Source organism: Chenopodium album, chromosome 14, assembly GCF_948465745.1.
Source record: "Chenopodium album chromosome 14, dcCheAlbu1.1, whole genome shotgun sequence".
Lineage (NCBI taxonomy): Eukaryota > Viridiplantae > Streptophyta > Magnoliopsida > Caryophyllales > Amaranthaceae > Chenopodium > Chenopodium album.
The window spans coordinates 48,841,658-48,869,314 of NC_137847.1; the positions used below are offsets into that span (position 1 = coordinate 48,841,658).

Here is a 27,657-nt window from a genome sequence, read left to right on the forward strand (position 1 = left end):
CAGTGAAGGCAGTGGAAGCGGAGGCTGGGCTAGTGATGGTTTCGGTGAAGGCAGTGGAAGCGGAGGCTGGGGTAGCGGTTCTGGAGGAGGAAGTGGTGAAGGTTGGGGTAGCGGTGGTTTTGGAGAAGGCAGTGGAGGTGGTGAAGGTTGGGGTAGTGGTGGCTATGGAGATGGTGACGGTTGGGGTAGTGGTGAAGGTGGCTGGGGCGGTGGAGGTGGTGGAGGCGGTGGAGGTGGTGGCTATGGGAGTGGTTATGGAGGAGGCAGTGGCTGGGGCAGTGGAGGAGGTGGCATGGGAGGATATCCTGGATACGGAGGGGGTGAAGGAATGGGAGGGTATCCTGGATACGGAGGGGGTGAAGGATGGGGCTGGGGTGGGGGCAGTGGTTGGAAACTTCTTGATGGAGACCATTACACACAAGCTGGGGATGGCCTCTCTGTACAACCTCCCTACTTTGACAATTTTTTTGATTCTGCTACACCTACACAGGGGCAACCTCTGGGCTCCCAGCATTCAAACAGAAGGAATGAGGACAATTTACATGGTGACTCAGCGCAGAACAGAGATACAGACCATACAGTAGCTCATGCTCCATCATCTGAATAAAGCTTGCAGCTAAGATGTTTCTTGCGGAATATATGCTTTAGAAGCAGCAGCAGAAAACAGCATGCTCTGTTTCTATGATTTATACAACAAAGTACTAAAGCTCCTATTATGGTTTATACTTGATAGATGAATAAAATAACTTGGTTATGGTAAGGTGGTTTAAACATAGGTCCCAAATTGTCTGAACAATTAGAATCTTCAGAAAACTCCCCAACTTGTATATTATGGCATGGCATGATAATATCTCCCCAGCATAACTATAAACCAGAAGCCTAGCTACTTGGTGAGCGATTGAAGATTGTTTTAGTCAAATCTTATGAATATTTAGTGCTTCTAATCTTAAATTATCAACTCCCGCATTTTCTTGCATCTTAGATTAAAAATAATCAGCTAGTTAAAAATGTCTAACCAGATCAGAGATTCTCTGTTGTTTACAATTATCTCCCTCGATGACTCTGGCTCCATCCCAGTTAGCAGCACTCGACGCACAAGTAATACAGTGAAGTTTGTGAAGTATTTCCATCAACTCCTATACAAGAAGTTGCTTACATCTAGCATAGTGAATGAATAAAGCCAACCAACCTAGCACGTTCAAATATATGAAGCCTGTGCGCAGAAGCCTATGTATCAGTCAAATAAAAAAAGCACAAAAAATTTAACACAGGCATGATCATGAAGCTAGATACTGACAGAGATCAAAACCATTAAGAATGACAGCTATGCACATTAAAAGCAGGAGTTTAGCAGTTTACTGGTGTAAATTGAGCAGAACTCCCACAAGCTTCTATTATTCCTTTTGCATCATCAGATAAGACCAAAGACACACCTCCTACCCCCACACTGAAGCTTCCTCCAATTGGAATCTGGTGAAATTATAATAATATAACAAGCCTGTTCGATACCTAACAGTAAATACTAACCATCATTAAGGTTATACTAATTTCATCTAACAGAAATACATCAACAATTAGTGTTACTGCAAAAGTTGTTAAAAGAGGATGTATGAGCAAAACATCACAATTAGAATAGGACAGAGCAGATTCTGTCTATGGTATATTTATGCGCACAGAAATTACCAAAGAAGAAATTGATGAAAAGGCTTCAATTGAAACCTACATAGAGAATATTATTGTATAAGATCCCACTGTACATGAAACATCTTAAGATAAGCCAAACAGTTCAAGTCTTTACTTCTATCAGACTGAAATCATTGGCTGTGAATGTACAAAAATTTTCACTTAATATATGCAACTGTACAGCCATAGTTCATCGGACTTTCTTGCTCAAATTTCTCAATACGCGGATGGTTCTTCAGCATCTCAATCACACATTCTTTGAGTATTCCAGTGCCCATTCCATGTATGATAAAGAGAAGAGAGTGAGATTCCCTTGCTGCTATAGCCATACTGAGCGTATGAGAAGCTTCCTCCGCCCTCATGCCTCGAAGATCAAGAGTATTCTTTGAAGTCTGTACAGCTGCTCCATAAGATAATTCCTCGTCTTTCTTACCACCTAAATAATTCAATGTCCCAGGCATACGACCCTATATAGACAACAGTAGATAATAAACAAGCTTTAGCAACTGTTTTCACAAGTCACAACAACAAAAATTTCAATATTTAATACCAACTAGCCTAGATAATCCACAATCCATACCGGATCACTAGATCAGGCAGCTCAATAAAGTAATAGACACCACAGCCACACAAACAGAACAATTATTTTCCCTAACTTTTTTTTTATCTTGGATGTCCTAAAGTATGTGCCAGGTTTATATCAGTAATTTGCAAGAGAAAGGCAAATTAAATAGCCACATATATACATAAAGATTGGTAAAAATACTAGAGGGGAAAAATACAAATATAATTAGTGTTTTCCTATTCTATTCTTTCCTTTCATAAACAACAGAAGTATTATTTAAAAAGGGTATTTATGTAACTATATCACATAAAGAAACTGCAAGTATTTTGTATGAAAAATGCACAAGGCCAGCCAAAACAACAACAAAAACAAAAAGCATTTAGAAAAAAGTAATAAAAGAAAATAAGAAAAGACAAAAACCATGAAATCTACAAAAGGGTCAAAGATGCATGGAAAATAAAATAGATAAACAGCCTCCCTCTTTTTTGCATTCAATTTCAATTCATATAAAACAAAATTCATAAAAGAGAAATCTTTATAAATTTCCAATGATATTCAAGAGTTGAGATGGCTAAACATCATAATTGATGCACAATTCCATTTTTGCCTGAAAAGAAGTGCATTCATTTGCTATTCTTTACACAGGATCCATATTAATTCTTTGGTCAAACAGAATATAATACTTGTAAATTTTAGAGTATTTCAGAGAGACAACAAATGCCATAAGAATGCATAGTACCTGCTTCTTCACAAGTGAGCGTGCGTCAGCTGCAATACCTTCAGTTGGTTGGATACCACTTTTATCCACACGGAATCTTACTTTTCCATGCTGGATGAGAACAGTTTCATCATCTTCAGACACCTCAACCACAGAAGCTAGCTTACCTCCTAAACGTTTCACAAGGACCTGCTCACCAGGTTGAGGTGTATGCATAACTTCCAAATCTTCAGAAACCTTATCCAACATAGGACGATGACTTTCTACCAAAGTTCCAATTGTTGATTCAGCTTTTTTCACAAGAGATCCATACTGATCAATATCAGCAATTATTAATTGATTCTCAAACTCCTGGACCACAGCTTCTAACTTTGATTTCACAAGATCGAGTTCTTCTTCAACTTGCTGGGTCTCCTTTGCAATCAGAGCCTTCTCACGCAATTCAAGATCTTGAGTTTCAGCTTCAATCTTCATAAATTCAAGAGAAACATTCAGACAGTAGAATGGAGTTTAAATAAAGTTCCTCTTTTGATTTAGCAGAAAGCACAAAAGACTTTAAGCTTAAATTATGCAAAAAACAGAAGGAAAAAACAGTAGTTTGTTCACATATTTGACACGAGTACTACATAGAATTATTAAATCAATGTTTTTTTATTACACTTATGGGACTAAGGCTTTGATTGATTGATTCGAAAATTAAACATATAAATTAAAATCCTTTAATGCGCAGGTTTTTAGGAATAGGGAAAAAAACATCTTTTTATTAAAAACTAATACAAAGAATAGAAATTGTTATAGACTGCTAATGGTATGGAACAGATCATCCTTGAAATACAGCACGTTTGTCAAAAGCGCTCGTAGTATTATGGAATAACTCTGTGTGGAAAATAAAGTGAAAGAAAATTTGTGTAACAGCAATAATAGTTAGTTTTCAATTGATTTGGTTTGTAAAAGGGGCTTGAATAGATTAATAGTTTAATTGACTATGTTTAATCTTACTCCCTCCATAATTATCCATACTTGTTACCCAGACTCTAACATGGATATGGAACTTTTTACTTCATTTTGGACCAAAATGTTATCAAAATTATCCATAAAATCACTAAGTCCAACACTGCCATAAATTTGTTCTCCAATTAATATCGTGCTATTGGTAGGATTGAATTGAAAGATTCAAGTAATTAATTGCAAACCTAGTTCGTTCCAAAGAATGTAGATGCATACATTTGCCAAAAAGAAATATTCAAAAGTTACCAGTGGTCAGCAACTTATGCAATATACAAATCATTAGCTATCAAAAGACGACTCATCTACCCACATCATCCAATGATGTTTGGGACCCAAGCACCCAACCCAAATTATATCACCAAATTCAACCAAAAGAGTAAACCCCAGTTAACAGCTTCTATAGTCTACACATTAAAGCAAATGGGAGTACACATTAAAGCAAATGGGAGTTGGACTTAAGTCATTTAACATATGATTCATAAAAGGTCTAACAGAGCTGATCTCAAATTTCTTACCTCATGATAAAGATCCATTACGTCAGAATGAAGGGATGCAGCTAGTCTAGCCCGTTCACCCATCCTATTTCTCTCCTCCAATAAAGACTGATATAGCAGACCTTTTCTCTGTGCCTGCTTTTCTGGCATCAACCTCTCAAGCCAGCTTTCTGCATGATCAATAATCTTATCATCAAAGCCAATTCTCCTAGCAATTCTCAAGGCGTTTGATTCACCAGAAGATCCCCATAAGACCTGAAAGGTAGGCTGTAGAGTATCCAGCGAAAATTCCATAGCTGCATTCTCAAATCGATCGTCCATGTCCTTTAGGCGGCTTAAATCAGCATAATGGGTGGTTACAACAGCTAAACTCACTCTATCTTTTAGAAATTGTAAGATGCTGGAAGAAAGTGCTACTCCTTCCGAAGGATCAGTCCCACTCCCAATTTCGTCAATTAGGACAAGTGAATCTTTTGAAGCCACCTCCAAAATCTTGCCAATTCGCAAAATGTGGCCACTAAAAGTAGAAAGGCTTTGTTCCAAGGACTTCAATCAGAAAAAGGGGGGATAAGGAAGAGTTTAGAATGAATGTAGCAATACTTGTGACAAATCAGCTGACATAGAAGAGAGAAAATCCTACCTGATGATCTCCTATATCTGCCAGAACTAAATCAAACCAAGGAAGCTTGGGAATACTTTTAGCTGGCAAATACAGGCCAGCCTTTGACATTAGGGACACAAGTCCTAGAGTTTTCATGGAAGCAGTTTTCCCACCTGCGTTTGGCCCTGAGATGATCACCACATTGGTTTTATGTCCAATTCTAATGTCTATTGGAACAGGAAGCTTATACACTTCACCAGGCAGCTCTTTGAAGGATTTTATACCAGCTTCCCCATTTAAGTTCTCTGAATTCCCTGACTTGGGTCCTGATATATCCTTCAAGCTACCCATACATGGTTCAAGTAGCAAGGGATGTGTAATTCCTTCAACATCTACCAATAAAGCATCATCATTAGTAACTGAATATAAAATAGGACATTTTGCATCTAACCAATTAGCATAACCAGCTCTTGCAACTGCAAGATCAACCTCTCGGATTCTATCTAACAAATCATTGACAGCTGCTGCTGACTTTCCAAGTTCAGAAGCAAGCATACTTAAAATAGCTCGTTCCTCATCCTTTTCAGAATTGGCCAGCCAGACTTCCATGTTGTTCAAGTCCACTGCCTCTTTAGGTTCCATGAAGTATGTTGCTCCAGAGCTACTAATATCTAAAACAACTCCACCGGGAAGCAAAGATCTATGAGAGGCTTTGATACCAACGCACATCCTAGATCTACGATTTGTGACCACTGCTTTGTCAATACCTCCAGCTTGAAATACTTTATGTGAAACACTTCTTAAAAGAGAATCTAAGGCATCCATGTTCTTCTTCCTTTCTGACCTAATGAACTTCAAGTCATCGCTGGCTCTATCTAGCACTACTGAAAGTTTACAGTCTACACAATATTCCATCTTCTGCTCCAATTCAACCAGGAAATTGCAATTTTGGAGAATTTCAAGCAAAGGATAGCTCCTGTTTTAACAGATGAATCTAAGTAAACTCCTATGGACTAGTTAAGGACAATGTAATAAAATTTGATTTTGGAGAAGGAAGCCAAGAGAGAATAATTGGAATTCTCATTACTCCTTTCGTTTCACAATAAGCTTAACATTTGCCTTGACACAATCTCCAAGACATGCTTTTGACTATTGATATCTTTACTTAATTAAAATTTATACAAGTTAATATTTTGAATATATACATTAATATGAATCCAACAAGAGCCGATTTGAAAATAATTTCTACACATAATTGTAAGGAGTAATAAAACGGAAATTCATAGTTGATTGTGGTTTTGATGCAACTAATTCATTAACAATGTTGCTACAATCTCAGGCTTTTTAATGGCTGGACACACCCAACTACAAGCTGATCAAAGTATTCACTTTCTGATTACTTCCATGCTTAATCTTCTCAATACATAGCAATATCCTTTTAATCTTCACTTTCTCTATTCTAACCAAGTCTTTGCCTTATTCCTCGAGCTAATTTCATAAGTCAGCAATGCAATACTAAAGAGCCTTTTCCCCTGCACTAATCTATTACATGACGTAATGAATGCTAGCGGATCACTTTTTCAAAAAAAAAAAAAAAAAGTCCCTTCAGCAAGACCATCCACAGAAGAAAGCAAAACAAACTCTTAAGAAGGCACGAAAACAAAACAAGATCATTGCATGCATAAACAACAAGCTATTGAAACTAAGATAGGACCTACTCTTCAGCAGAAAATTCTAAGTCGTGTATTCTTTATTCAAGAAAAATCTGATAAAACGTTTCATCTTCCACAGACAATGTAACAACTATTCGGGATGGAGGAGTACATTCACATACAATGTGACAACTATTCGGTTTGGTTGGAGCCTGAGGGGAAGATGTTTTCGAAAACTACTCAAATAATAAACTCATTCCTCAAAACTCATCTTCTTCCCAGCCAGAGACAGCCTTACTGAAACATTCCTAATTTAAACATTACTAATTTCTTAAATTAAACATTTGATTGCATCATATATGTAAAAATACAAGTTTATCATCTTGATAAATAGCCATTGTTTATCAAGTGGGTTAATTTTGCGATATTTATAGGTAGATACGCTAACACCATTAGCGGTTTTACCCTAAAATCACTCCTAGTGTTAGCGGTTTACCCTGAAAATTACAAATTTGGCATTTGATAAACAAAAAATGTTTATCTTGAGATAAATTGGAGCTCATAGTTTCCCAGGTTTACCCCACAATATTACAACTTTACCATTTGATAAACGAAAATTGTTTATCTTGGAGATAAACTCGGAATCCCTCATTATATACTATAACTATTGTACATTGATTTTCTGCTAACCAATCTACCTTGCAATACAATTAACAAAACAATCAATGATAAGCAGCTCAAATTTTCCCTTCGATTTCGAAAAACCGATTCCAATAACCCAATAAAATGAATTACCATTAGCAATATCAAAGCAAAACTAATACAAGAACAAAACAATCAATACTTGCAAATTTACTCACAATATCATCAACACTAAACTCCATCAAAAATAACTCAACTTAATTACCTCCCATCATCATCAGTAGAAATCTCCAGCAACTGCTCAAACAACCGTTTCGCCGACCGCAATGTCCGCTTAACCGAACAAAGCTCCCCGATCGAAAGCAGCTCACCGGAAGCGGCCATCTCCACAACGGCAGAAACATCATCAACACCAGAGAAGTCCAGAGGAGAGTGGAGGCCCAATGCAGCAGTAGTTTGGGCCAGGAGCCTCTGACTCTCATCCAAGGTCCGGCCCATTGAAATGGACCCATTTTGGGCCAGGGAGAGGCCCATAGTGGTGGAAACGAAGGGGGAGAGGTGATTGCAGAGACGATTCCATTCCAGAGTTTCTAGGGTTTCGCGTTGAAGCTCCTCGGAGTTGGAGGAGAGAGAAAGTTGGCAGGAGAGTTTACGGTGGTTGTGATGGCGGTGGAGGAGAGAGAAACGCCGGTGAGGGAGGTGGCGAAGGGTGATGGTGGTGAAGGAGAGTGGGAGTTTGAGCTCCATTGGAGGAGCCAAATTTGGGATTTGGGAGCCAAAGTTTGTTTGATTTTTTGAATCTTATCCATTTCAATGGTTGGTAAGTAATTGGCTGGTTACTTGCACGGTTGCACCGACATGATCAGGCTTTGAAGGTCAATTAATATTCACGAGTTATAGGACCCTTACTTGTTAGGATTCGAACATACTTTTAGGATCTAAGAAAAACACCCTACCAAGTTTGTAGGTGCATTTATGCTCTGTTCTCTTCATATTATTTTCAGTTTAGTTCAGCTCAATTCTTAATTTCCTTCTACATAAAATATTCAGTTCAATTCAGTTTATTTCAGCTCAGTTCTTTATAAATATTCTATGTTTATTGCAATTTTTTATGCTAGTTCTGGAAGGATTGGAGTTAGCTCCTAATATTCGCATCAATAGATCCTATTGGGTAGACTTGCATTTGTGGTAGCTTTACGAGGTGATGCGAAAAGAAACTGTGAGTGTCCTCACCTGATTTATTATTGTCGGGAATTGATTAGCAAGGAAGATTGGGAGGTGAAAGCAAATCATATTTATCGCGAAGGAAATCATATGACGGATTGGCCTGCTCTTGTTAAATTTGTATTAACGCATACTTTCAAAATATTTACATGTTTATAATATTACTCATTGATTAATGATACTGAATACTTAAATAATATCAATAGTTAGAGATACGTAGTATATGCTTGCAAGTGAACAATTCAAATGTTGGAACTAAAAAAACGGCGGTAGCATTATTTTTTTCATATACTTTCATGTTAGATGAACATCTTTGTGATTTTGTTTTTTCTAATGAATTGACTCAATTCTACACCTTGCTTTTGTTCAATTGAACGAGAGTTGCAACAGGAACAATTCATGTTATTTCCATTTAATCACTGACAGTTTGTCATCTTAACCTTGTGTTTCTCCCTTTAGTTCATTCATTGAAAAACACAATACACAAAAAGGTTGGTAATTGCAGTTCAATTTTGTACAATATCCCAGTTCTGCAACCAAAACCTTTGTTAACATTATCAAACCCACGAAAACTTCGGGTCACCTACATCAAATTCCAACATCGAATCTCCAAGAATAGATGTTCGGAAGATGCTGTACACATAAATACTATGTACATTTTGGTCTGCTGATTTCCAGTCATCTTCAACTGTACAACAAGCAATCATCTACATAATTTGTGCCTGGCCACCTGAAGAAAAAGACATGAACAAGAGTTTAGACCAAGTCAATGGCATTCAGATTTCTGAGGCAGAAGAAAGGAAAACAAATGTCCATCAGCAAAAAACAAACAGATTAGCAATTTACCTTAAATAATCCAGGCATCCAGCCACGGCTATTTTGCTAAAAGACGGTTTCCACAGGCTGCAGGAGCATGTTTTCCTTCCTTGTACACGAGATTTCCCCTTACAAATGTTGCCAACACTTTGCCAGAAAGTTTTCTTCCCATGTAAGCCGAGATGCTCTATAGTATATGAAATCAATGAAATAATTAAAAATGGGAAGACAGGTTGATAAAAAGTGTAACATAATTTTAAGTGTTTCGTTCTACAGTTGTTAAATTTGGTAACTTACAGGATGCTTGAAGTATGAAGGATGATTTTGGTCAAGATCAAAATCTGTTTCGGGTTCCCACGCAACTATATCTGCATAGTTCCCAACTGCAATAGACCCCTGCACGTGTGTGCATAAGCTCAGGTTAGATTAATGCATTAGTCCTAAACTCGTTCTTTTCACTTGGAAAACGCTTATCATAGCTTACAGGAGCTAATTATAATTGATACAATTGAAAATAAACTTGGATAACCATTATATTAAATTTTTGTGAAGTAATTTACTGCACCTTTAAAGGTAGGCCAGCAAGTTTGGCTGGCTTCTCGCTCCACCATGAAGCTATTTGTTCAAAAGTTACTCCATATTTACGACCAGAAGTCCATGTTGCAGGAAGGACATACTGAACATTATTGAAGGAGATTGTTTTAGCTGAATGAACAAGTCAGGATAATGAGATAATAGTAATAGCGCGATACTTCATAATTTAGAATGGACTGACCTGCAAAGATGATATTCCACCCCATGCCTTCAAGAAATCACCCTGCTGTAAAAGTTTAAGGTCTGGGAGTGCTGGTGAATGGTCAGAACTCAGCATATCGATATCTCCACCCTAATATAGCAGAAAAATCAAGAAAATCCAATTCATTGATTGTAATTTGAAACAAGTCATCAAAATCTAATGCATATATATGTGTTGGTTCAGAAAAATACCCTCAAAGCCTCCCACAATTTTTCTTTGTTTTCAGCATCTCGGATAGGAGGAGCACACTTAAATCGGGTATCTCCATCAGGAATCTCATCCGCGGAAAATGACAGATAATGAGGACATGTTTCTATGCTTATGCTGTCACCTCTAGCCTTTGCATTCTGCAACAAAAGAAATTTAAAGACTCAGGAAATTACTAACAGGCATTGTATTATGTTGCAGGACAACTAAAAACATTAATCATATTTACACATTCACAAGGATGGTGAAAAATGGTAATATATACATACCTTCAGAAGGTTTAAAGAAGATTGAGCATCGGAAAGATGGACAATATGAAGATGAGCTCCTTCTGCAGGACCACCAGCTCTTGTGTTTTCGCTTACTGTCAAAAGATTTCTAATAGCTGCCTCCTCCCTAGCATAGTAAATAGTAATGACAGTTCAATAAGAGCACGAGCAACAACCAATATATAGACTAGTTATAAAACAGTAACACTCCTTGCATGAGGGATCCATTTATGTATTTTAGGCTCAAAAATCTGCATTCATTAGCATAATAAGATAAGATATAACTCACATTGATGGGGGTCTTGTCTCAAGGTAAGTTGAATATAATCGAGCATCTTTGTTATCGTCCTTCACTGACTTGTCTGCAATATCTAGTTGAACTTCTGCATGTACGAGCAATGGTCTTTTGAATTTAGCCAATACAGACAGTCCTTCCTACAGAACCAATATACAGATTCAACGTTAATACAAACTAGAAGAAGCATAGTGGTATCCAAGCAGGGGAAAATCAGAACAGAGAAGAATACTAAGGAAGATAATAATCACCTTAATATGGGTAATGTTTGTCATGGGGAAGTCATTGATTCCTGATGGACACATGAAAGACTGTAGGAGAGAGAGGATGTTAGTAAATGATTATGGCACTTTAATCTCCAAAATCAAATGCAAAACTCATGCGCAGACAAATGAATCACAATGACATTCTTACCTTTAAACCGAGAACACCAGCTCTTAGGAAACGTTCTAAAGCAGTGGCATTGAGGGCGTTATCAGGCACTAGACCACCCCAGAAACCTATATCAATGATCCCACGTTAAAAACTCTATTTGTCACACACACATTAGGGAAAAAAGTTACAACATGGCTTTTGAAGCTTACCAACATCAACAAATATTCTGTTTTTTGCAGCATTGATCTGTTCAACACAGATAAAATTTAAAATTAGCTTTTCACACGGACAGCTAGTTTAATTATATGTAATGAATTTGCAATGAATGTAAAAGACAATTATGTAGTAATGCCTTAGACAAGACAAGGACTAATTAGCAACTTATTTATAACTTTGCTCAAATAACAAAATGAAAAGTTTGCATAAATTATTACCTTAAGCTTAAGAGTTTCCTCTGAAATTGTTGAAGGTTCGCTGTTCAAAGGCATGTCAATCAGGGTTGTTATCCCACCTGTCAAAACATTATTCAGTTTCGATATATGCTTAACAACCAGCATAGTGTAGCATGCAGAAGAAAGGGAATTGCAATCACAAAACACAGGGGAAAAATGGAAGTACCAGCAGCAGCAGCTCTGGTACCAGAAGGAAATCCTTCCCACTCCTCTCTTCCAGGATCATCCAAATGCGCGTGCCTGGAGTCAAAAAAACAAATCAGTTGTTGAAAATAGAGGAAAAGAACATTTCCTTGAGATTAACTAATCAAGAAAGTCTTAGTCTAGCACTGATTCCACTTGCTCCTTGAGATGAAAGGAACAAGATTGAACTTATATTCATCTATGAAGCACAAGATAACACGAAAGGATTCAACTTAAGTTAGTTCGTTATTAAGTAAAACTGATGCGAATGCAATGCAATGCAGGTCTCTTGGGTAGATATCTTACACATCAATTAGGCCCGGCATGACAACAGCCTCCCCAAAATCAACTATTTGACCCTTCCTGATATATCCATGCCAATCTTCTTCTTTAACAAGGCTAAAGACTTTGCCATCTTTTATCTCAACTGTTTAGATTGTGCACATTGAAGAAATATGATTAATTGGTAGTTATGGAAAAAGTTTAATTAGCGACGAGGTTTCTTAGCTTCTTTCTTTAACTTTCGCGTATGATCATGTCAAATACAATCAAGGTAAACTAAAAACCATCTTTAAGTGGAAAAAATTATGAGTGTTACAAACAAACCTGCACCAGAAATGACACCGTCCTGGGTTACAATCCGCTTGCTAGATATCCAGTAATGGTTGTGATGTAGAAGGCTACATCCACTTGGAGCAGTCTGCAATATCATCAAATTATTCCAAGTTATTAATTGTTCATGTTTATGATTATATTGAAGTATAATAAAGGTACTAACACAATTTTAAGCTTTTTTTACTATGCACAATTATAACACTACAAGTTAATGCATAATGTAGTCTCATAGTTTAAACAACTCTTGAAGTATATCAATACTGTGCTCGAATTTTAGCAAGCTCATTTTGGGTATTACCCTGCCCCTTATCCTATTATCAAGGGTCGAGTTTGATAAAGTTTGAGAACTAGCCAACTACATAATTAAAGGTAATACCCCAAAATGAGCTTGATCAAACTCGACCCTTGATATTCTGCTCGAAAGGAAGAGGGATACTAAAATGACCTTAGGCCATGGAGTGTTAGTTAACATGATTTTTTTATGTTCCATTTGCTACATACTACGTACAACCTTGGAATATAGAATTGGTTAAGATGAGAAACTAGTCCTAGTCCTATCACATCAACATAGTGGTGCTAAAGTTATTGTGATTCATTATTTCTTCATATTGCAAAAGTTGCAACCATCAATAGTATTGAATATTTTGATAGAATTGGGACCAATTTAGACCAAACGTACAGCTACAAAACTACTGGTCCGCCCTTGATTTATACAGCTCATTTGAAACGTGTTGGCTAACAACTCATGCGAATAAATTACTCGATCTGTCCCTTAAACACACCGTTTCATTTCCCATATAATAGTATTATCTTATCGTAGTATTATTACATCGATAAGTACGGAATAGACAGACATTAAGGTAATTTCTTAGGAACAAAACACAAAAAAAAAAAAGAAAATGTGATAACTTTTTAAAAATGGAAGAATTATAACTTTAACCGTATATGTGTTATTAAAGAAGGATTGTAAATTACAAATTGAAACACAGGATAATATAAAGTGAAAAAAGAATCAATTGAAAATTGAATCCAACTACCACTACAGTTTAAGATTCTAATTTGATACGAAATAGAGATTACTTTATAATGACATTTGAAAAAGTTTGAGTAGTGCCGTAATATTTGACCATTTTATTCATGTGCATGAATTTGGTCGTTAGTGCTTTTTTATATTAAATTTTTATGAAGTACAGTAGTTTTTTTTTAATTTTTTTTTTTTTTAACTATACTATTTTTGTGCGGTTAACAAGAACTCAGACTTCTCCAAACACTTTGCAACTTGCATTGTATAACAACCGTAAACTACCCATCAAAAATTCGTAAAAAGTGGTAAAAATTAACTAGTAAGACAATCACTTTGATGAGGTATTTTAGGGTGGCATTGACTCATCAAAACCTCATTTTAACCCTCTACTTTAGTTGTTATGCCACGAGGTTAAAATAACGTCCACAGAACGTATTATTGTTGGATCTATTACTCTGGAATCTCGAATTTGTTTCCTACAAATGTGTTTTATTTGAGAATATCTTTCGATAACAACTAACTATATAATAACAACCCGATATAAACCCTACACGCTCGCTTTTAGTAATTAAATTTTTAATCAAAATAATAAACCAATAGAATCAAAATGAAGCCCTAGACTTTATGATTCTAAACCAATAGAAGAACATGAAGCCCTAAACTTCATGATTCTAACTTACCCCACCAAGAAATAGTATCCCCTAAACCTTTGCACCAAGAAATATAAAATAAAATAAAGGTAAAATCAAAGATTATATGCATGTGTAAATAAAAATAAAAAATAAAAAAAGATTCTCTCCAATAACGAAACAGACGAACAATCTAGTTACGTATCATCGATATTGAGAATAACTAAATCGAGTAATTGGAGAAGATTCTCTCATATCATAAACATGAAATAAAAAAAGAGCAAATGTGATAAAAGAAACGTCGAGAAAAAAATTAAAAAAAAAATGGAGAAAAAAGAACAGACCTTGAGAGAGAACTTAAGAAAGAAAAGGAGAATGGAAGCAATAACAGGAAGTAAAGAGAAGAAGCTCCGTTTTTGAAACTCCATTATTTTCTCTCTTCTCTTCTTTTTTTTCACTCACACTCTCTCTCTCTCCTCTCTCTAAGATCTCTCTCTATAAAATTAATGAATCAAAAATGAATCAACGTATGATATAATAAATCGAATAAATATATATACACAAAACAAAGATACTTAGACCTACGCACTAGAGGGGGACAACCACTTGACTAAAAAAGATTAGGTCCTTTTTTATACTATATACTTTAATATTTTATCATATCGTGACTACGGAAGTCCTTTGCCATTTATTTAATGTAATCGTTGTATATATAAAATATCTTATTATCTCGTACTAGTATATTGTTATTCGTTAATTAGTTGATTTGAGATACTTAATTTTCATCTAGATCAATTAAAAACACGTATTTTCTATGCATTAATATTATTATACACGTATATATAACTGTTGTATGAGAAATTTTTCGAAAGAAGGACGGGACCACAGGAATCCTTGGGATATTATAATAGAAAAAAGGAAAGGAATCAAAATGCTCCGTGATGTAAGGGACCAATGAGAGACGTTTGCAAGTTGGATCTTTACTTTCCAAATTTGTTGTTTACTTTATAATTACGAATAGTTTATTATTTAAATTAGGAGATATGTAAAAGCTTCTTTGTTCTTATTCTTTTTGGTGTTCACGGCAAGTGGATTCTAGACATGCTCGTGCTGTCATTCACACTTATTTGCATGCACCTTTGTTTTTTTAGTTTGTAAATAAATACGATAAGTATAAGGTATTTTTGTTTTGTTTTGTGTCTTTTGTTTAGCCGCAACCTTTTTACTTTTTACGCATTAATATTACTGTAATATACTTAAATTTCAACTATTAATAAAAAAAAATACGTTTTGTATGGTGTTGGCCGAGTAATCTCTAAAATACTAACCAAATAACTGGTCGAGTAATCTTTAAAATAGTCTCTATAATACTAACAAAATAACCCCTATAAAACTGACGAAAAAATCCTATTATGGCTGGCTACTGATCACATATAAATACTTTATCGTCAATAATTAGATATTATGAAAAAGTTGATTATGTTAAAATGTATTATACAAATTGCTACAAATTAAGATAAATTTATCTTATATGATAGCTTTTTTCTGAAAAATAATAAAAAATATATGTAATCAGCCTGAAAAATACCAAAGGCCTTGCAACTAGTGGTATAATATTCTAAGAATGATATAATTATGAAATGGCGTAGATATTATGCTGGAAAATATTGATTAATTAGCTAGCTAAAAGCCAAGGGGTAGTCTGCAAAGATGCCCACCATAATCAGCACTCACCGGCCATACACGACCCACACCAACCCACCATGCATAAAATAGGCCCCATACTTCTGGTCAGCGATTTAACACTTTTTTAACAAAAAATAAAATGGTCGTAGAAAATTGTGTATAATTATTACGTTTTGTATTATTTTGGAATTTACTTTTATTATCATCTTTATAATTTGCAATTTACTCCCTTTGTATATCTAGATTAAAAAAAAAAAAAAAAAAAAAAAAAATGCGCTTAACAAATCTATATTGAAAATCTTGAATATTTTTTGTATGACGGATTTAAGGGAAGAGTTAGGTTATTATAGTTACGAAATTTTGAATATAAATAGTGTTTTCATAAACACACAATAACATTTTAAAAAATATCAACGCAAATTGATTTTAAATCGTATACTAAACTGTATTTTTCAACCATTGAAAATTTTTCTATACCATAGTTCATTCCCAAGACTATATGCATGTAAAAGCAAAAATAAACAAAATATTTATATTCACGAGATGTGTGTTACATTATACTTAACTAACTTTTTTTCAAGATCTTTCCCATATTATTCATTGTCTTACTTTATCGTTATATTTGTGTTATCGCTAAATATCTTTAATTCTATAATGAAAAGAAAAATATGAATAATAAACATTAATTCAAATGTAATAAGACTCCATTTGATAATTTTATATCCTTATACGGTAGATAATTATATATATAAGGTCAAAGTTTGATTAACCGACAGATAAATCAAATGTGCAAAAACAATTTGAACTGAACGTAGCCTTACTATACTTCAAATTAACTAAGGATTACATAAAGTATGGAATTCAGCCATTACATTTGCCTATGGTTTAAAATTGAGAACTATAGAAATAAGAAAAATTACATACTCTTACAACTAAGGGCTTGTTTGGCATCATTTTTGGTTTTCAGTTTTCTTTTTTTTTTAAAACCAAAAACCAAAAACAGGAAACAAGAAAAAGATATTTCCACTTTTCTGTTGTTAGTTTTCAAAATTATCATAATTTTAATAAGTTAAAATAATTTTTGATTTATTGTGGGGCATATATTATACATTTTTAAAAAAACAAAAAACCAAAAATAAAAAACCACAGCAATGTCAAACAAACCCTAATATAATCCTTACAATTTAAAATGTCCCCATCTTTTCCCCCAAAAAAGAAAAAAAAAAATTCGATCTTATACGAGTGTATTGTGCTTTTGGTAAATTTTTAATTTATAAGAAATTAGAAATGTAAGGATATTTAGATGGTTTAAAATCTTCTTACGAGTCAGTAAAAAATAATTATGCTGAAGTTGTTCATTTACACTTCATATTCTCTCATTTTATTTTTATTTTCTTTATATATGTGCCAATAGAATGTTGAAAAAAAAAAAGTAGGGAGAAAATATATAAAAGAGTATATGAATAGCTTATTCACTCTCAATTGGATTACACTCAATCAAAATAACTGTAGATATAATTATATAGTAGATAGTGGTCATCATGATAATATAATTCGTGGAACAAAATTAATCTTCAAATTAGATAAGATTGAAGCCATGAATAATCACTGTCTTTTTAATACTTCGCATAAGATAAGATTGAATTAAAATCGAGTTAATTTTGTTTACATGTTTGGAAGATTTTGCAAATATATCAAGTTCGAAAAATCAGCTAAAATGATAATATTTTCCTATTTTAAAAGATATTATTGTTTTTTTTTTTTTTTTTTTTTTTTTAAGTAAACTATTATTGTTCATTGGAATATCAATATACCGTAGCAAATATAAATCCAACTGACAAATAAGGATAAGGGTTATTTATTCAGGGGTTATTCAGTCGGTCAAGGATTACTTAGTTGGTCAAAGGGTTACTTAGTCGCTCAAGAGTTATCCCTGAATAAGTAATCTAGGTCACATATAAAAATTTGTGCTTTTTTTCTTTAAAAAAAACCCTATTTGATTAGAGAAAATCAAATATAGAAAACATTGAAATTATGCCTATAATATGAATTACTATTCGTATATGCTAGGAACCTGAAAAATATGCTTGTTTAGACTTTTGATACACGCACTCAAGTCATTGTCTAACTTATTAAAATATATTCCATCAAATGTATTATATCAATAAATCAAAGACTAAATCAATTTTCAAGATTCAATTCACTTAACCAATAACAACATTATTACAAGTACGAGAAAAAATACATACATACGTACTCCATAAGTCTATAGCAACCTAAAGAATAATATAACATTCCAAATTTTATTTTACTCCCTTCTTCCCTTAATTAAATTCCTACTACTCTCTATTATGTGAGAAATAAATGCTAGAAATAGGAATTTAATAAAGGGACGGAGGAGTACTGTAAAAACAGTCACGATAATTAATAATAATAATAATGATAATAATAATGATACGTCAACCATAATGCAAGGAAGTAATACAAATGGAATAAGTCGTAATTGATTTTCTCACGTAATTTAACTAGACGATGCAATTATCAGGGAATTCGAGAGGGCAGAGATAACTCTTTCAAATAGAAACATGCAGTATGTAAAAAAGAAAAGGAAAGGGAAAAAAAAGAACAAACCTTAATAGAGAACTTAAGAAAGAAGAAGAGAATGGAAGCAAGAACTGGAAGCAAAGAGAGTAAGCTTCGTTTATGAAACTCCATTATTCTCTCTCTATCTCTCTCTTTCTCTCTCCCTCTTTCAAACTCACTCCTCTTTCTCTCTCTAGATGAATGGATGAATGAATGTATGTTATTGAATCAATAATAATGATGATATATTTATGCACAAGATCATAATTATTAAAGAATGAAGATAGCCCTACATACACTAGACAACCACTTGGCTAATACAATATTTTTAAGTTTTTTTTTCTTTTAAATAAAGCCCACTTGACTATAAATTAGGTTACTTTAATAATATATATAATTATTCGTATATATTCCCTCCATCACACAATACAAAGAGTTCACAATAATTAAAAAAATTGTAAATTTTGTAAAACTTTCTAATTACCTGTGTGCCTGTGGGGTTAGGAAGAGATATAGAAAAAAAAAATACGGAGTAGTTGGTAATTATTGAAAAGAGAGAAAAAAGAAAAAAAAAATATTGCAACTCATAAAAAATAGGGTAATATCGTCAAAAAGTAATAAGATTATACGTATTTAATCTTTTTAGTCTTTTTCCCTTTTTTTATTAGTCGTTGTGATTTGCAATTATATACTACCTTCGTTTCAAATTATATGCAACAATTTGACATAAAGTGTGAACAGAAAATGTCTAATTGTTGCAAATAATGCGAAACGAAGGTAGTACAATTATTTTTACATTTATAAGATGGCCCCTATGTTAAAATTAGAGTCACTATGTTCAACATAACTTTGTACTTTAAATTCACAATAATATTAAAGGTCACACAAGTTGTAATAAAAGATTACTATGTTAAAATTAATTTAAGTTAGTTACACGTATATGGACCTCAGGTCTACAATATTACCAGGTTCACACAAGTTTGTTCCTGGATCCTCTTATTGGTGCCATTTCACCTTTTGCACATTATAAATGCAATACATTTCACTGTTCACTCTATTCAATTTTTATTATTTTATTATCTAATTTGATACCTGTAAAATAATATATGAAATCCAGTTAGATTTGTCTCGATTTAGAGATTTTAAATACAATATCACATTATAATTTATGTAATTACACAAACAAAACAAAAGGAGCAAAAATGATTTGACATCAAATACATATTGCAAAAAAATTAAAAAAAAAAATACATATATACCTAGCAATAATTAAGTATTTTACGGAGTAATTTGGAAAAAAAAGGTGGGTAAGATTTGAACTCATGACTTTATCTAGCTATCTATTAATGCTATGACAACTATTCGGTTATGTCAAATGATCACATCAACCAAAAGTCTATTATTTTGGTTAAAGTCCCAAGACGAATCAAACTAGATCTCATACTTGTTCCTATAAATTAAGAGAAATTTAGAAAATTCTCCCTTTTTAAAAAAGTCAAAGATTCTATATAAGAACATCATTATGGAACGGAAGGAGTATATTACACTCAGGTGCAAGATGTATCTAAAGGTATTGCTTGTTTGCTCATTTTAATATTATTACTCATTTAATCATCAAATGCTAAAAGATACCCTTGGCCACATATATACACTAATACACCCGTGTGTGTATATAATTACATTGAGTATGGCAGTTAATGCAGGAAATATGTATATCTTAGAACAATACAAATGTTTTATTATCGTACAATCAAAACTGTTTTTAATTCTCCTTCTGTCAAATTAAATGAGCTAAGAAAAACAAGTGGATTAGTGGTCATCATTCTAATCCTTATACGTGGATCAAAGTACAAATAAACTTCATATTGGATAAGATTATTGTATGTAACATTATCAGGGCGTTTGATTCGCGAAATATAGGTATGATGTATGAGTTTAGAATGACTAAAACTCATATCATATGTTTAGTTGTCAAAAGTATTAATTTAAAATCCATACCTCAAACCCATGAAGTATAGGGTTTAGAAACCTTAGGGGGTGGGTTGAAAGTTAAAACATGAAAAATATGTTTAATTTGTGTAGTAGTTGTGTGGACTTTAGATCCATGCACGGGGGTCGTCATTTAACTTATGAGTATAGAAATATGTAGTACGGAGTATACATTGTGTTTAATAGCAATAAATAAAAGAAACAACATGTTTTGTTAGCATGGACTTTTGATCCATGCACTGGGGTCATCATCTTATATACGAGTCGTCGAGTACTATACTTGTGTTTGTGTTCATAACAATGAATAAGAGTCCAAATCAACAAGTTTTAATTAATTATGAATTGTTCCGTATACCCCATGGTTTTAAAAAATAAACCGTATATCTTTTGAAAATTTTCAAATACACCATGTACCCTTGATGAGGTTTGTAAATAAATGCACCAAATACCCTAATCCTTTAACAAATGTACGTATTATTGACTTATCAAACTAAAATCATGCACACACTGACTCGCTTTTAGCACTTTATATACAGTAAAACCGTCTAAAAGCGTAAATTATATCAAATTTTGAACTCCGTCGGTCATTCTAAATCCTACACATTATAGCATTTAGGGTGTTAAAATTTACTTTATTAATCAAATTTTTATAATTAAATTGTTTAGCATTATAGCTAGTAGCATATATTAAATTGTAGCATATATTAAATTGTATCATAGATGTTTGAATTTTGCATTTTGTTCATATATACTATATTTTTCATATATGCATTAGGAGTAGGTAGTAAGTTATTATTTTGGTAAATATAAATACTTGTATTAAATGGTAGTTGGCAAATATTTTAATAATTGGGATAGTTGCACGAAAAGTATGTATGTATGAGGATAATGTGTAAAAAATAATACTCTGTACTAATTAGTTTAATCTACACTAGAAAATAATTAAAAACGTAATCATTAGTAGAAGAGAACGGATGGAGTACGATTTTAATTTAGAAATCATCAAAACATAACCTTCTTTTAGAAACGAATGAGATGGTACAATTTTTTTTTTTTTCCGTCAACTAAACATGATTAAGTATTTCCTATAACTTCAAGTATCGTTGAAAGCACTTTTATGTTTCTAACATTTATCATGCACCAGTATATAGGGGTGAAAGTAATACGAATTAGGGCCAGTTCACATTTACCGAACTGAGTTGAACTGAACTGATTAAAGTTGAACTGAACTGAAATGAGCTAAATGAACATTTTATGAGAGAAGAAAATTAGGCGCTAAAGTGAACTGAACTAATTAGAGCTAAACTGAACTGATTGGAGCTGAACTGAACTGATTTGAAATTAAGCTGAAGTGAACAGGCCCAAAAACATAATCGAACCAAAACCCAAATAGAATTAGTAATTTGGTTTGGATAATTTTTTTTGATGCAAATTGGATCGGATTGAAATTTTTTTAAAATATGGATTACGGTTTTGATTTGATTTGGGGTTTAAAAAATTGAAAACCGAATTACAAACCGAAATGTCGACCAATTCATTAAGCACATTTTTTTTTTTACAAAGTATCCCAACTCCTTTCCTCTTTCATATATAAATAAATAGAATAAAATAATGAATAAAAAAAAAACCTTAATTCTCGATTCTCCTTTCTCGGTGTATCACTCTCTCACAAATAAAGAATGTACGTTACAAGAAAATGTTGAATGATTGCAAGAATTTTTTAGGGTGAAGTTTGGGTTTCGGGTTTGAATGTTGCGAAAGAAGGAAACAAATTTTGGTTTTGATTGGATTCTAATTAGAAAAACCAAATGAATTCGGTTTGGTAAAGATTGGACGGAATATTAATTCTGTTTGAATTTGATTTGATGAGAAATCTAAAACCAAATTAATTCGGATTGAATCTGATTTTAGCTATAATCTAAACCGCAAATCAAACTTTCACACCTACAAGAGTACATGTATACTCTGTATTACGTATTAATATCATGAGGAAGTACTAATGTAGGTTTGCAAATGCATAACAAATACTAAAATATTGAAAAGCACATGGGGGTGAGAGAAAGGAGGAGAAAGATGAGTAATTGGACCATTTTTAAATGTACCATTATATAGATATATATATATATATATATATATATATATATATATATATATATATATATATATATATAGGGGAAGGCTCATGTAGGAATTCTCTTCTATATAAAAAGAATTCTCCTCTATATAAACACTCAATCTTATATAAGAACCAATCTCAATCCTTTATTAGTTTTGATCTAACCATCTAAAATGATCCTTTAGTAATGACATTTCTTTAATTTTGAGGAGTTCATGTTTTAAAGATAAAAAAAAAATTTAGAACATGGAAAAAAATTTAGAACATAACCCGAAAAAATTAGAACATACGAAAAAAAAAATTTAGAACATAAGCAAACAAAAATTTAGAACATAAGAAAAACAATTTAGAACATAAGTTGAAAAAATAATTTATAGCAGAGGAAAAAATTCATAATATAAGCTGAAAAAATAATTTAGAACATAGGAAAAAATTTAGATATAAGAACAAATTTAGAACATAAGCTTAAAAAAAATTTAGAACATACGGAATAGGAAATAATTTGGAACATAAGTAAAAAAAATTTTAGAATATATGAAAAACTTTAAAACATAAGCTGAAAAAAATTTAGAACATAGGAAACAGTTTAAATCATAAGGTGTTATTACATAACAAAGGGTTCTTATATAAGGAGCGGTTCTTACCGGATCCTATATATATATATATATATATATATATATATATATATTTTATTTCCTAGTGCGTCCCATATTTTATTTTATTTTATTTTTATAAAAAATCCATATAAAAAACAAATTTTATACATAAATAAAAGATTTGATTTATCCTAATATTTATTGCCAACTACTCCCTCCGTTTTTAAATACTTGCTCCTTTTCCTTTTTCAGCCATTTTTAAATACTTGCTCAATTTTCTTATTTGGAAATTTTTTACAATACTTAATTCATTTATCTCACATAGTTTACCCAACATAAATCATATTTTATTAATTTCATATTCTCTTTTTCTAATTCTCTCCACTACTTTTGTTTTCTACAATTTTTTATTCTTTCACCTACCCCACTACCTCCATATTTTATTACTTTATCCAGGATCTCTTAAAACTCCGCGGGAGAAATGGAGCAAGTATTTAAACACGGAGTGAGTATAAACTTAAGTATAAAATAAAATTTCTAATTTACATAAATAAAATATTTGATGTATGAATGTATCCTTTCACAATACAATACAATATATAGTCAAATGCATATTTTAAAATATCTGTTTGACAAATAGACTATTTTATAATCCATTATAACATTTACATATGTAAAGTAGAAACATTAAATTAAAAATTAACATTAATTACACCGATTGACGCGTGATTTTGTCATGCTTTTCCAAATTAATACCACTTTAGGTGATATTTTAAATGTTTATCCAACGCCTCGAGGGCGTTTGTTAGTAAGATCCATGTAAATTTACTTATACGATTTTAATTTAAAATTAATTATTGTAAATTTCCATTAATAACACGGGATATAATGTAGCATGCATAACAGCATAATTATGTAGACTATTGTATTATTGATGGAAATTGTGGTCAGCCTAGAATCCTCTGGAATTTTTTGGATACGGCGTATCATGACTGAGTGGAAAAAATTGAAAGGAATCAAGACACTCCATCATGCAAATGGACCAAATGACCAATGAGAGACGTTTGCTAGTTGAATCTCTTTTCCATTTCTATTTTTGTTTTTGTTTATTTTTTAAATTTATTACGTATTTTTTTCCTTTTGGAAAGGAGATTTGCTAAAGCATTTTTTGTTTGTTCTTTTTTGGCCGCAACCAACTGACCCAAGTGCAATTTTGACAACACATTTATTTTTGACAACACATTCTTTAAATAAGGTGAATGAGTTAAAAAAAGCATAAAAATTTGACATTTGCTACCATGGGTATGAAATGGGGATGGGGCCGGGGATAGATCCTGGTTTGACGGTTGGTGGGACGGGGATAAAAATCATCCTTGGCATGTGTGAGGAGATGGGGTGGATTTTAGGTTGTACCTAGGGCTGTCAAACGGGTTGTGTCGTGTCAGATTCGTGTTCGTGTCGATGTTAAACGGGTTGAAAAACCATTAACCCAAACCTAACCCGTTTATTAAACAGGTTCAAAACCCTTGACCCAAACCTAACTTGTTTATTAAACGGGTTATTATCCGTGTAACCTTTTACCCACATAATGTAACAAACTAATTAATATTCAATTCAAAAATAAAAAAGTCTGACATCATTAATTCTTTAAAGATACTACAACAGTTTAAAGCTAGTGTTTTAGAAAAAGATACCACAAGGATGTAAAGCTTTTCGCTAAATTAACCGCCAAAAAATTACCAAAATGTATAAATGGAGTCGAAGGTAATTTACAAAATTACAAGCTTTGAATAAAAAAATTCAATTTTTTTACTAGTTAATTAATAGATTAAGCGTGTCGGGTTCGGATTGACGAGTTGTCGTTCAACCCATTTATATAATCAAGTTATGCGTGTCTGTTTCGGGTTGAAAATTTCAACCCAAACCTAACCCGTTTAATTTTGTGTAATGTTCGTGTCGACCCAATTATGTAAACGGATCGAGAATTCTTGACCCAAACCCGCTTATTTCGTGTCGGTTTACGTGTCGTGTCAGTTTTTGACAGCCTTAGTTGTACCCGCCCCCATCCCCAGTTCATAGTTCATACTACCCACCTACCCCATACTCACATCTTTATATTATTACATAAAAATATATATTTGTTTTTTGAAAGAATTACATAAAAATATATACTTTTATACTATTTAACTATTTTATACAAAAATCAAGTAAAATAATATAGTAAAAGTGTAAAACTTTGTAATAGACTTATATTATACATATAAAAAAAAATGTATAGCTTAACAATGATTTTTTTAATCATTATTATGTAGTACAATTGTATTTGGAAAGTAGAGATTCGGCGGGTCTTAGGTAGGGATTAGGTGAGCATGGATATCCAAGTGGAGGATGGGACATGGATGATTTTGGTATTGTATCCGTCGGAGTGGGGATGAGGATGAATTTTGGATTCGCCGCGGGGATGGGGGTGGGGATGAAAATGCTAGGCTGGTATGGGGATGAGAAAGCCAACATTCTCCTCGCCCCGTTGACATCCCTACCCATACCTCAAACCCTAGTATCTCAATTTTTGAGGTTTCAAGAGTTACCATGTAGGTTAGTTTAGCTCATACACATTTTTCAACAATAATTAAAAACTAAAACACTCCAGAGTTGAACCAAATACATAATAATATTACAAACAAAGTTTCAACACTACATCATCATGAGTATTATTCCCGTTTTTCATCCATTGTATATACAACTCAAATGCCATATTAAAGGTAAGGGCTTGTTATTTTAAAGGATCTTGCTAACGAATACCCCTAAGGTGTTAGATAACCCTTTACGTACATATTTTCTAAAATGGTATTAATTTGGAAATACATGCTAAAATAACGCGTAAAATTACAAGTTAATATTTCTATTTTTAATTATCTAATCTAACGTCCTCGAAATGTTCATTAATTTTTGTCTATTTCAAATAATAAGTCGACGATGCTAAAAATAAGGAGTTAAGTATAAAGTTAGGGTCACTTTTCACCGTTTGGGAGTTCCTAGGTTTTTTTTTTTTTTTCACCTTTTGGGACCTATAGTTAACTATCCGGTCACCTAATCCATGTTTAACTTGGTGGAAAAAACTCAATCCCTTCATTAAGGATTTTTTTTTTTAAAAAAAAAAAAAAAAAAAAAATCAGTCCTTTCATTAATTTTTTGATAAAAAAAAAAAATGGAGTCCCTTGAATAATTGCAATGAATAAACAAAAAAGATAGGTCATTATCTTCCAAATTTATAGATGAAATAAAAGACAAAAAAAATTCAATTGTAATTATCCAAAATAAAAGTCCCGGGTGTTGCAGCAGGGTTCAGTCTTGGAAAAACATGAAATTGATGGACATCCAGGCCTAGCAAAGGGTGATCATTCTCTAGCTCGTCCATGATAATTCTACATACATTTACCAAACACAACATATTTTAAAAATCTTACACTAACACTCTGGTTTCAACTAAACCCTAACCATAGATGATCTAAGCAAGTAATGCGCCCTAATTCAAACAATCACCAAACAAATATACATAATCTATACAATTATTAACACATCCAACAACTAATTTCAAAAGATCTTCGCACAATTCAAGCAAATGAGTGAATATTTTTTTTTTTTTTTTTGAAACTTTAAAAACCTAATTTTACCCATTTCAAAAAACGGACAAGTTTGAAAAAAAAAAAAAGGTTTAGGATGCATACCTCACTGTTCTTCAACAATGGCGTGCGAATAATCGGATTTGAAAGCTACCCAAGTACAAGGATAATAATCAAGGAAGACAAGCGAATTTTAGAATAAGAACAGAGGAGTTAATGAAGAAAATGACGCCTAGAGTAAATAAATAGCCAAATTATTCAAAACGACGCGTTTTAATTTGGACCACTCACTTACGAAGCTTCTCGCAGAAGATTCCGCTTCCTCATGCCCACGTGTGACGATTTGGTACGCCACCAATCTAATACGCTTACAAACATAATAAATAGGGGACTATCTTTTTAGTAGGGGACTTTATTTTTTTTGGGTACTTTTCAAGGGGCTGATTTTCTAACCCAAATGGACTATCTTTTTTACCAACTAACCCTTAGTTACTTTTTGACCGAAATTTAGGGCTTGTTTATATTTACTGAATTAAGCTGAACTGAACTTAACTGATTGGAGTTGAATTTAATTGAATTGAATAGAATTGAAATCAATATTTTATGAGAGAAGGAAATTAGGAGTTGAACTGAACTGATGAACTGAATTGAACTAAAATTAAGCTGAAGTGAACAGACCATTACCCTAAAGGTCCCAAACGGTAAAACAAAAAACTAAATAGTCCCAAAAGATGAAAACTTACAAAGATTGACTCTAACTTTATACTTGACTCTGAAAATAGGGTCCCGTTCACTTCAACTTATTTTTGTTGAACT

At 32.8% G+C, this 27,657-nt stretch overlaps 2 protein-coding genes across 3 annotated transcripts; both read right to left on the reverse strand.

Moving 5' to 3' along the window:
* Nucleotides 1–1,694: 1,694 nt before the first annotated feature.
* On the reverse strand, nt 1,695–8,179 carry LOC145577405 (uncharacterized). Its single transcript, XM_081634824.1, has 5 exons — nt 7,629–8,179; nt 5,109–6,045; nt 4,490–5,014; nt 2,988–3,434; nt 1,695–2,150 (listed from the first exon to the last, which is right to left on the reverse strand). The coding sequence occupies exons 1-5, from the start codon at nt 8,108–8,110 to the stop codon at nt 1,842–1,844; spliced, it is 2,700 nt and encodes an 899-aa protein (XP_081490950.1). The 5' UTR covers nt 8,111–8,179; the 3' UTR covers nt 1,695–1,841.
* An 834-nt stretch (nt 8,180–9,013) lies between these two features.
* LOC145579421 (allantoinase-like) lies at nt 9,014–18,725 on the reverse strand. 2 transcript variants are annotated; one of them, XM_081636668.1, is made up of 16 exons: nt 18,566–18,725; nt 12,587–12,680; nt 12,287–12,407; nt 11,964–12,037; nt 11,780–11,856; nt 11,555–11,591; nt 11,385–11,470; nt 11,222–11,281; nt 10,965–11,110; nt 10,676–10,802; nt 10,391–10,546; nt 10,179–10,289; nt 9,969–10,079; nt 9,701–9,799; nt 9,434–9,590; nt 9,014–9,317 (listed from the first exon to the last, which is right to left on the reverse strand). In XM_081636668.1, exons 1-15 carry the CDS (start codon nt 18,647–18,649, stop codon nt 9,462–9,464), a joined length of 1,512 nt encoding a protein of 503 aa, XP_081492794.1. In that variant the 5' UTR covers nt 18,650–18,725; the 3' UTR covers nt 9,014–9,317; nt 9,434–9,461. The 2 variants fall into 2 exon arrangements, with proteins under 2 accessions (XP_081492794.1, XP_081492793.1); XM_081636667.1 differs by lacking the exon at nt 18,566–18,725 and adding an exon at nt 14,593–14,770.
* Between the last annotated feature and the right edge of the window lie 8,932 nt (nt 18,726–27,657).